Source organism: Rhincodon typus, chromosome 9, assembly GCF_021869965.1.
Source record: "Rhincodon typus isolate 14 chromosome 9, sRhiTyp1.1, whole genome shotgun sequence".
NCBI lineage: Eukaryota > Metazoa > Chordata > Chondrichthyes > Orectolobiformes > Rhincodontidae > Rhincodon > Rhincodon typus.
In genome coordinates, this window is record NC_063340.1 from 71,134,746 (window position 1) to 71,146,769 (window position 12,024).

A 12,024-nucleotide genomic window follows, 5' to 3' on the forward strand; every position below is an offset into this window, starting at 1 on the left:
AGAGGATAGGTGGAGAGGAAACAAACAGGTCGAAGAGGCGGGGATGGAGCCAGGAAAGGTGAGTGTAGGTAGGGAGTTAGGAAGGGGATAGGTCAGTCCAGGGAGGACGGACAGGTCAAGGGGGCGGGATGAGGTTGGTCGGTAGGAGATGGAGGTGCGGCTTGAGGTGGGAGGAGGGGATAGGTGGGAGGAAGAACAGGTTAGGGAGGCAGGGACGAGCTGGACTGGTTTTGGGATGCGGTAGGGGGAGGGGAGATTTTGAAACTTGTGAAATCCACATTGATACCATTGGGCTGCAGGGTTCCCAAGCGGAATATGAGTTGCTGTTCCTGCAACCTTCGGGTGGCATCGTTGTGGCACTGCAGGAGGCCCAGGATGGACATGTCGTCTGAGGAATGGGAGGGGGAGTTGAAATGGTTCGCGACTGGGAGGTGCAGTTGTTTGTTGCGAACCGAGCGTAGGTGTTCTGCAAAGCGGTCCCCGAGTCTCCGCTTGGTTTCCCCGATGTAGAGGAAGCCACACCGGGTACAGCGGATGCAGTATACCACATTGGCAGATGTGCAGGTGAACATCTGCTTGATGTGGAAAGTCTTCTTGGGGCCTGGGATGGGGGTGAGGGAGGAGGTATGGGGGCAGGTGTAGCACTTCCTGCGGTTGCAGGGAAAAGTGCCGGGTGTGGTGGAGCTGGAGGGGAGTGTGGAGCGGACAAGGGAGTCACGGAGAGAGTTGTCCCTCCGGAAAGCAGATAAGGGTGGGGAGGGAAAGATGTCTTTGGTGGTGGGGTCGGATTGCAGATGGCGGAAGTGTCGGAGGATGATGCGTTGGATCCGGAGGTTGGTGGGGTGGTACGTGAGGACGAGGGGGATTCTTTTTTGGTTTTTATTGCGTGGACGGGGTGTGAGGGATGAGGTGCGGGAGATGTGGGAGACACGGTTGAGGGCGTTCTCGACCACCGAGGAGGGGAAGTTACGGTCCTTGAAAAACGAGGACAACTGAGATGTACGGGAGTGGAATGCCTCATCCTGGGAGCAGATGCGGCGGAGGCGAAGGAATTGGGAATAGGGGATAGCATTTTTGCAGGAAGGTGGGTGGGAGGAGGAGTATTCTAGGTAGCTGTGGGAGTCGGTGGGCTTGAAATGAATATCGGTTTCTAGGTGGTTGCCCGATATGGAGACAGAGAGGTCCAGGAAGGGGAGAGAGGTGTTAGAGATGGTCCAGGTAAACTTAAGGTTGGGGTGGAAGGTGTTAGTGAAGTGTATGAACTGTTCGAGTTCCTCGTGGGAGCACGAGGCGGCGCCGATACAGTCATCAATGTAACGGAGGAAGAGGTGGGGTTTAGGGCCGGTGTCGGTACGGAAGAGGGAAGACAAACATTTTGCAATGGTTACTGAAAGGCTAGTTTGTCTTTGTTTTAATTCTAAGGAAAGTTCACACTCAAAATATTAACCTGGCTTTTTTACAACTGCAGTGGAGTTGTGATATATTTTCAGTATTTTATGTTTTCATGAGCATCTGAATGTTAGTTAAGGTTTAATGTTAGGAAAAAGATGGTGGCACTATCAATTCTCAGCTAACACTTAAGAAATTTAAACTTTAAAGGTATTTTGCACTGGTTAGATTATGCTCTTAATGTGAGACAACTTCCTCAAGTGTCAGTATTAGTTCTGTGGCAGCAGTGTTGCGTTTAAATTAGAACATTTTGGATACGTGTTAAACTCCAGACAATTGACACAAAATCTTATCTGGTTCTTGACTGCAGAACTGAGGCCCATTTGATCTCTCAGAAAGATGCAAAAGGTCCTTTGTTATCATTCAAAAGAACAGCAGAGTTCTTCCCAGCTTGTGTGATACCAGACCTGGGATAAAGCAGTAAGAGTGGACCTGAAATGAAGTAGCACTTTTATCCCAAATTAGCTTCCTTATCTATATACGATGCACAAATTGCACTCTGTTTGCCCAATGCATTACTAGCCTGATTTTCCCACTGGCCATTGATGGACTACTCACCCACTGTCGGAATTTCCTGAGGTCCTTAGCATTGGTGCCATATTTAAAAGGCCATTGTCCACAGCTACCCTGCATGTTCGTAACATTTGCTCCAATCATGGTAGAGAAGGGGAAATTGGTGCAAAGTTTTGCAGATAGGGATTAGGATGTCCTAGTTGATGGGGTAGAGAAGAAAAGGGCTGTCCTCTTGCCCCTGTAGCGGCAGAGGAGGTCAGGACACCAGACCCTGCCAACCTGGCCCACAAATGCCACCTGGGTCAGTGCAGTCTTCGAAGCATGGGGAAACTCAGCAAAGCTGCAAAGTTTCTCTCTGCTACCTCACATTAAGTCAATTTTTGCTACTGCACCCACCAAGGCTCATACTCTGCCACTTTCACTGTTGCACTCAACATCTTCCCTCATTCACTCACTAACACCCTAACGGCACACGCTACTAACCCGTTCCCTTTGGACTGCCCACTCACCGGGACATTTGTCACTTACCCCTACCTGCACCAGCACTAACAGCTCTGATGCACATTCTCGTCTCACTCAATCCCTCCCTTTCTCTCATTCCAGGACAAAACTTGCCCTCAATAGGGCTTAAAGAGCCAGTACAGGTAGTGGTGTGCTCCATATTCAGATCCTCAACTTCCATGAGGAGAGGTCCTTGGCCCTAGGTGGCGATATCCATAACTTGGCAACCAAGTAACAGGCATTGTCCATTGCTGTGCTCCTTTCTCATTACCCCCATTCTGATTGTATTCTAAACATGTTACATATTCTACCCCCTGTTTGTGACACATTTATTCTTTTGTTTCCTGCAGGCATTAATAGCATTCCCACATTCAAGAGGGCAGCACCACCAGACATTACTTCTCCATCTCTGAAGAAGACAGCACCTTAAAGGATGCAAAGGCACTCTCCAACAGCTCAGAAACGGACATCTCGGTGTGTATTTAAGCTCGATTAGAGTCAGGAACATCCTCCGGTGGGAACATCATCGCCATGTCTCCTCAGCAGGTTGAGGGATAAGCACAGTGGCGTTCGGAGGACCAGGTACCTGCTCAGTCTCAGGCAGGAGAGGAGCCCATGGTGTCAGTAATTCATGACTTCATTGACTTGCTCAAGCAGACACAGGAGCAACAGGCAGGTTCACTGGGTAACCTGACAGGACTGCAGCAATTGAATTGGGACCTTTCTAGGCCCGAAACGTCAGCCTCTCTGCTCCTATGATGCTGCTTGGCCTGCTGTGTTCATCCAGCCCTGCACCTTGTTGTCTTGAATTGGGACCTAGTTGCCTCAGACATGTGATCATTTGTCGGCCTCCATGGAGATACTGGCAGCTGCAACAGACAGCCAAGTCCAGTAGTCTCTAATATTGGAAATACATTCTCATATTTGTAAACGTACGTTCATTTTCTTTCATCAGCTGTGTGAGTGCTTGTCTGTCTAGCCACAGCTACAACAGTAAAGGTACAGAGCCTAGCCAGCCTTTACGCAACATGATGCCCTCTTGTTCAAGGCATGAAATGAGCAGCTTACACACAATGTGATTAAAAAAATCTGCTTGAAAAGACATGTGAGAATCTGGCAAATTTTGAAAGTTAAGAGGGAAACTGAGAAAGGAAATGAGAGGGATAACGAGAGTACAGAATGCTAAAGCACAGCAGGTCATTCAGCCTGTCATATTTAAGTCAGCTGTCCTATATGAGTTGGTTTTCTGTTCAAAAGGATGGGGAAACAACCAATAAAACATTTGGAGATTTAAGAAAGAAGTCCCTAAGAAGGGTCTTGCTGGTTGAAATTGGATCTGGAAGACTCAATCTATGCAGAACTCAAGCTGAAAAGCACTGGAGCTTAGCACGGTAGAAAGTACTGTATCTGCTGGAGATCCTGGAGTGTCTTTGAACTTTATTCTTCTGATACCATGTATTTGGAAGAAGTGCAATGCATAGTGAAAAGAGTTGCAATATATGCCTTGATTGTGTTAGTTAATACAAAACTACCTTTAATTCAGTTGGGCGACTTGGTTCCCTATTAAACAATGTTTAGCCTACATTGATTATGATTTGTTTGTTACAATAAAGTCTTAAAATATAAACGCTTGTCATTCATTTATTTCTATTGACATGAGGAAATTCATCTCTATTTAGAAGTTGTTGGTCTCTATGGAGATTAAAGCAAGATAATGATCGATTTTTTTTTTGAAATCCATGATTGAATCTACTTCCACCTTACACTTAGGCAGTATATTCCGTATCTCAACAACTCAGTGCCTAAGAAAGCTTTGCCCCCTGATTCTTTTGCTAAGCATCTTAAATTGGTGTCTTCAAGCTCTCGATCCTTTTATCAATAGTTTTATTTCTCTCTGTGGACTCTATTCAGACTCTTCGGGATTTTGAGCACCTCTGTCAAATCTCACCTCAGCCTTCTCTTCACCAAGGATACGTCTGTCTACATCACTCAAGTATTACCAAAGAAGATATTGCCAAAGCCTTACTGAAAAAGGAGGGTGTTAAAATACCAGATGGGCTAAAATTTGATAAATAGGAGAAGACTTGAAATGTTGATAAGTTGCTAGGATTGCATGCAATTCATTTGGGGATACAGAGGGAAGAAAGTGCAGAGTTACTAGCTGTAATCTTCCAATCATTTTAGGTATGGGCAGTGATGCCAGAGGTCTGGACATTTGTAAATGGCACACTTGTTTAAAAAGTAATGTGAGGATATTCTCCAAACTCCACATCAGTCAGCTTAATCTCAGTAGTGATAAGACTTTTAGGTACAAGTATCCAGGACAAAACTAACAGTCATCTGAACTTCAACATGGTCCTGCTCCTGGTTCTTATGTTCTTATGACAGTAAATGAATTATGGTGGGTAAGTGGAGCTGAGGCCATGAAAAGCTCAGCCATGATCTTATTGAATGGCAGAGCAGGCTCGAAGGGCCAGATGGTCTACTCTGGTTCTTATGTTCTTAAGAAAAGCCTGCATTTATGTGTTAAATTCAAATCGAGTTTAACTAACCAATTGAGTATCTTTTTAATTGAGATAACAAAAGAAAATTGATGTGGATAATACAATTCATGTGATATAGATTATTTTGCAAAAATGTGTCTGATGATTAGCCAGCAAAGTTGAAGCCTGTGGAATAAAGGGAGTATCATGGACAAAAACTGACCACAGCGGTGAATGGCTGATTCTCAGATTGGAATTGGGTATAAAATGGGTTTCCAAGCATCAGTATTAGGATCATTGATCTTCTTGATATAAGTTGATGATCTAGACTTGAATATGTAGGCATAATTTTAAAAAAATACTGATGACACAAAACTTGGAAGTATGATGAACTTTGAGGAAGATAGTAATAGACTCCAAGAAAACATAGATAAGCTGATAGCATAGGCAGACATGTGGAAGATGAAATTTAATGCAAAGAAGTGTGAAGTGACGAATTTTGGAAGGAAGAATGAGACAAAACAAGATAGAAGATGCAGGAACAGAACAACCTGGGGATGTATGTGCACAAATCATTGAGGGTGACAATGCAAGTTGAGAAAGTGGTTAAAAAGACCAACAGGATCACTTCTTTTTTGCATTGTGATAATCTATGCTTTAAAATGAAAATGCCATCATAGCCAGCTTTAGAGTGATATTGAACATTCCTCTGCCCTGCAGACTGTGATGTGTAAGAAATTCCAACAAAACAAGATTCACCAAAAATAAAACATTTAAAATATAAGTACTATTAATGCTGATGCAAAGTGATTCAGAGTTCAACCCAATACAAAATGAGTAGTTTAGTTGGTATGCAGTATTCATAGATCATAGAATCCCTACAGAGTGGAAACAGGCCCTTTGGCCCAAAAAGCCCACACTGACCCTCAGAGCATCCCACCCAGACCCATTCCCATATAACCCACCTAACCTATACATCCCTGAACACTACAGGCAATTTATCATGGCTAATCCACTTAATCTGCACATCTTTGGACTGTGGGAGGAAACTGGAGCACCCGGAGGAAACCCATGCAGACATGGGGAGAATGTGCAAACTCCACACTGACAGTCGCCCAAGGGTGGAATCAAACCCAAGTCCCTGGCGCTGTGAGGCAGCAGCGCTAACCACTGAGCTACTGTGTCCAAACTGAATTTACCCAAGTAATTTGGAACTGCTTTGACAAACAAAAAAGGCTTGCAGTTAAAATAGAGACATGATGTTCAGGCACAATAGGAATATTGTGCTCAGTTGTGCAGACCACACTTTTGGAAGGATGTGAAAGCTTGAGAGAAATGGAGAAAAGATTTACAAGGATTGTTCCATGTTGCGGTCCTCCCACAACTATGTCAGTGTGGTTTTTTCAGTGGCTCGCTTACCAAACCTTAGGCTCACTCTTCCTCCATCTACCATCTTCTGTGCTGTAACATTTTTTAATGATCGTGTGTGTCTGAGTCAATATTATCACCCCAACTAATTTCATACCTTAGTGTGTGTTAACTAGCTGTCAATTTTCTGATATTACAACTGTGGCTACGCTTAAAACTACTTCAATTAACTGTAATGTATTTCAAGATGACCAGGGGTCATGAAAAGTGCTTTTTAGGTGCAAAGAGTTTTTTTTTCTGCAGGCAGTTTAAAATCGCTTTGGTAAGTTCAATTTGGGCAACTTTGCACACCAATTATGCTACAAATTGTGAATTGGGGTGAAATCTAAACCACTATACCAACATTAATTGTACTTAATGTTTTGTTTTCTCTGAATCTCCTTTCACGAACATAGCTTGAGCATCGTAACTTGCAGGCAAAAGAATGTTCAGTATCACTCTAAAACTGGCTGTGAAGGTGCACACTCTCTCATCTTAAAGCAGAGACTATCCAAATCCTTTAAAAAAATAACAAGAGATGTCAACTGGTTTGGAGTCTGGAATGTTTGGTTTAAAGTCTGCAAGTAGCTTTGGTATGTTAATAACATGAACTGCCTGCAAACACAGACCCTGAGGAATAAACGTATCTTTTTTTAACTATTTCACTCCTGCTGATTACTCAGAATTACTGACCTTCTTAACATTTGCAAATACTTTCCTTTCTCCTGCAAAGAAGTTATAGAGTGAGTCATGACCACCACCTTCTTCTGAACTGATCGAAATGCCTTCAAATGGATTCATCCGGAATAAAGGATTAATCTGTGGAGGAGATAATGCATTAACAAAAGGACAACTACCTTAGCCTTAATAGATACCCTTTCCTAGAGACTGAATTGTAGCCTTCAAGCTTTGTATCTCAGCTCTTACTGTGTTCATACTTCATTTTTTCATGATTGCAGGAAACAAAATATCCAAGAACAGTAAGTTGCTTGTGAAAATGTTGCAACTTTTCAACATTGATTGATTTAATTGTATTCTTAAAGGACTCTTCAAGCTGATCTTTTCAGGCATGGAAAAGGTCCATTGCATGGACTGGAACTGTGAGCCGACCTAATGCTGGTGATCATGGGCCATTGAGGTAGCATTTCACCAAAGGTGGCCAATTAGGAGGTACTCTTCAGGACTTGCCATCCAGTTGGGGACAGTGGCCCTCCACCAGCATTTGAGGTGGACATTGCTGATGCTGCAAGATGAAGGAGAGGGCCCTCAAAGATAAGGTTTTTTTTTGTCAGCCAGTCAGGGCCAGGCAGGTGGGCTCTGGTAAGTACAGGAGACATTTTCAAGAGACCAATGGCACCTTAGCTGTAGGGGGTGGACACTGCAAATGGACCACCTCTCCATTGGCCATGGAGCAACCATAATGATGACCTTTCCTGGGAACCTGTTAGGAAACCACCCAGGTTTACTTGGCTGTCTGCCCAGACAGAGATGGTCCCTCCTTACACCAGTAAATTGCAGGTGGGCGAAGAGAAGTGGCCCTTTCTTTTCTCATTTGGCTTCCCAGTGACACAGAGGTTCTGCTGTCGGTTATATGCAGGAAGACATTGGACTCCTCTCCATCTCCATTTTACCAGTCCTCCCACCTCCTAGCCTGTCACCATGGAGCTGGCAAAACCCAGTTGTTTATTTCAATATTTATGTCTACCTTGTTTGTTCTTGAAGGGACTAATATGAAGTAAATTATACAATAAGTCTAAGATCATTATTATGAAATTTGGTCTCCCTCGTGCGTGGGTATTGCAATCCATGAGCACTAAGCCCAAATTAACTCAATGCTGAATCGTCTTTGGCTTCATTTTATTCAATTACAAACCCCAAAGATAAGTTAATTATTTCCAGCAAGCCACAGCAGGGGTATACCTTCAAGTGGTGGTGGCATAACAGAAGGGGCAGACAATCCCATTTGATGGGACCCCTCGGGGCATGGAGCAGCTATAAATGAGTCCTCCTATGTCCCCATCTCTCCCCCAGTCCACACAAGTCAGAACCTTCTGAGAGGTCACATTGGCACATAAGGCTTGAAATGCTTAAGGGGTCTATGAAAAATCAATGTTTTGATATTTCCAATAATTATTAGATATACAAAAAGACTTTTTTTTTAAAAGTACTACAGTACAGTACTCATATTGGTACCTCAGTTGCTTTACATTAATTTTATATTTGCAGCTAAAGTCCTAAATAGTAGAATTTATGACAATACATTCATCAGCTTATCAAGTACATCATTATTTTTACACAGAGAAATAAAAGATATCAACTTACAGTATACACAGGAAGAGCTCGAAATACAGCACCCATTGCTCTAGTGCCCGATATGGAATTTTCTATTGGTTTTGATTTCAGCTGTTAGGAATCAAACAAAGCTGAATCACTCAATGGCCTTTAATCATTGTTGTTTATTAAGCTAACAATATGTCCAAATGATTGGACATTGAATGATGAGTGAAAGCAATTAAATAATTTTACAAAAGAACATATGAATAGAACTATTGAAACTTTGACTGGATGCTCAACACAGCTTCAGAGAATAAGCTCCTGATTCAGCCACAATCTTTTGCAGTGTCCAAGGTTGACAATGAAATATGCCATTGGCCCCAGGAGTTTCCTCACTGCTTCTTGAGTTTACAGCAGCGGTAATATTATTGGGGTAACAAATTCAATTAATGGGCTAATTAACATCATTGGGATTTAAAATATTTCTTTAAAAAACTTGCAATAAACCTTTCTTCCAATTACTTATTGGGGAAGATATCATTTCACAAAGATAAGTTAATTTTTAGGTTTTACCAACAAATTGGTTGAGGTCACAAACAACTGACAGATCAAAACAGCAGCTACATGGTATAGCTTTCTATCAACTGGTGGTTACCATCATGAGTTAAAAGAAGGAAAGAGAAGCTTTTTTTTTCTGATACAATATATATAAATTTGTCGAACCAAGGTATCAATTTCAGAGCAGCTCCACTTGGAGTAATGAAATAAAAACCTTAAGCTTAGTAGCAGATAGCTATTTAAATTTGCTTGTCTTGGTCCTGTTTTATTAATTACTTCTGGACCTAAGGTAAGTAATTATAATTTACATCATTATCTGAGTCACCTGCAAGAAAAACAACTAATAACTCCTATCAGGAGGGTTCTTGTGCAGCAATGGTAGTTTCCCTAACTCTAGACCACATGTCCTGTATTCAAGTCCCACCTGCTCCAGTGGTATGCAGCAACACCTCCAAACAGATTGATTAAAAAATATAGATAACTCCCATCATTGGACTCTTGTGGTGCAGTGGTACTGTCCCTTCTTCTGAGCCAGGAGACCTGCGTTTAAGTCCCACCTGTTCTATAGGTGTGTAATGACACCTCTGAGCAGGTTGATTCAAAAATATTTATAATCCACAATGTAAGGCGAACGTTCAAATCCAACCTGCTTCAAAGATGTGTCATAACATCTCTGAACAGGTTGACTAAAAATACCTATCATTCCTAACTTGTAGGACTATCATGGCACCAAGGCGGTGTCCATACTTCTCAGCCAGGAGGCCCATGTTCAATTCCCACCTGCTCCAAAGATGTGTCATAATATTTGAGCAAGTTGATTCGAAAATATGTAGACATCTGACAAAGCAGTCAGGACACAAAGTTGGCCGGAAGTGGGTGCCCAACTGTTAAAATGAGCTCCATAATAGAGGGAAGTGCACTTGGAACTAAGATAAGCTTTAAGGAATGGGAACTCCAATGGAAGTGGCAGGTTAACATCCACCACCACCCAAGACAACATACTACTTACAAGGACCACCAGTGTATAGGAAAGTTTCAGCTTGCTGAGATCTGAGGTTCAGAGGCTTTCGCATAGGATGCAGGGAACTTACATTGTATTGTCTGAAATGTATTAATACCTACCCTCGGTATAGTTACTGATTTAAAAAGCTTCTTGTCATGATCCATGTCAAGAACTTTCCGCTCTTGCGTCAATTTTAAGTTATATTCATCCCGATCAAATGGCTTCCATCTGATTAAAAATAGTTTAAAATAAATGAGATGAATAATATTTATTTATCATCCAAACAGAGTAAAAATAAGGTACATCATATATTCAGTGAGCACTTTAAATGCAGTCAATTATATTAAACAAAATAAAGAGAAAATAAGACCTGGGGCTTTAAAAATGTTTTCTGTCTGGCAGTAAAGCAAAAGCAAATATATATTTTCCTGTCACGTAACACCCAAATGGAATAATGATTAATGGGTTACCATTTGCACCCACTGGAAGTGAAGCAGATGAGCCTGCCATCATTTGCAGGATGAGCCTAGATTTTAGTAATTCTAATGAGTCCTTGCAACTTTGAGGAGGTACATTGTAGACAGTTTCAGAGATGAGGAATATGTTGCAAATATTGCATTTAATGGCTGCCACCAAGTGCACACAAATGTTGTTACAGTAAAGGTAAAGATCCCATAACAGTTGCGAGCCAGACAGTACACTAACTGCAAATTAGATACAAATTACAGGTTCTTCTGACATGCTGCTTCCTCTACTCTACTGCACCTATTTGCAAAGTACATCATAAAGTTCTGAGGCCAATTAGAATCATTGAAACCCTACAGCATGGGTGTTGGGTTCTTTCTGAGACCGGCAAACGGAAGTGAGACAGAGACCGGGGAGGAGTCTTAAAGAGATGGTAAGAACTGCAGATGCCGGAGTCAGAGATAACACAGTGTGGAGCTGGAGGAACATAGTAGGCCAGGCAGTATCAGAGGAACAGGAAAGTTGACATTTCCCGACCTAAAACGTCATCTTTCCTACTCCTCTGATGCTGCCTGGCCTGCTGCGTTCCTCCAGCTCTACACTGTGATATCTTTAGAAGTCTTAAAGGTTGTCTTTATTGAAAGCACTTCTTAGTACATCTTTGAACTTAAGCTGCTTACAGTGAGTAGGCCTGTCTTTTTAGATAGTATTGCAACAGATACAACAGGTATTTGTATGCAGAGCTTATTTATACAGCATTCTCACAGTTATCTGTCCTTACTATTATAAACGGATGTTTTCTTTACAGAGTTTCATTTATTGTATCTCTCTAACGCAATTAGCATGACTTACACAGGAATGACAGCTTTTGCTGTCATGCACCACTTTAGTCGATCACTTTAACCCAATGATATTTGCTGTCACATGCCACTTTAGTCATCCTAACAACATTCAGATGCTGCCCTCCACAACTCCCCCCTTTGATCCTGTCAAAGCACCCTGCAGAATCACAATCTCTAAACATACGAGCCAAACGATTTCTTTTGTACCAGAGAACCGGACTGAACAGAACAAATTTTAGTTGGCATTGAGCTCTTAATGCAAGCAGAAAATCATTGCAAAAGGGTACAAATGACAATTAAAATAATGAGAAAGTTTATTATGCTTTGGACAATGGAAGTGTCCAAGGATCCTAACCATCCCATAGCCAGAGTCTAAAGGGTGTTTTCTGGGGGGTGTTTGAGTTGGTCAGCCTCTTTACAGATGTGACCCGCAAAGTGCAGCATTCTTTTCCAATGAGGGTACATGTGCCTCCTTTTTCAGAGAGAAGCCAGACTGGAGCAATTTGGTTTTGCAAGGCAGTTGTGCGAA

At 42.2% G+C, this 12,024-nt stretch overlaps 1 protein-coding gene across 1 annotated transcript in view; it reads right to left on the reverse strand.

Annotated features, from left to right (window-relative positions):
* Window positions 1-12,024, reverse strand: part of LOC125484076 (WD repeat-containing protein 64-like) — a 143,223-nt gene that overhangs the window by 3,557 nt on the left and 127,642 nt on the right. The window contains exons 23-25 of the mRNA XM_048601346.1: window positions 10,308-10,416; window positions 8,676-8,756; window positions 7,047-7,172 (exon numbers count right to left, since the gene is read on the reverse strand). Of these exons, the coding sequence (XP_048457303.1) occupies window positions 7,047-7,172; window positions 8,676-8,756; window positions 10,308-10,416 (316 nt within the window). The remainder of the gene's footprint in view (window positions 1-7,046; window positions 7,173-8,675; window positions 8,757-10,307; window positions 10,417-12,024) is intronic.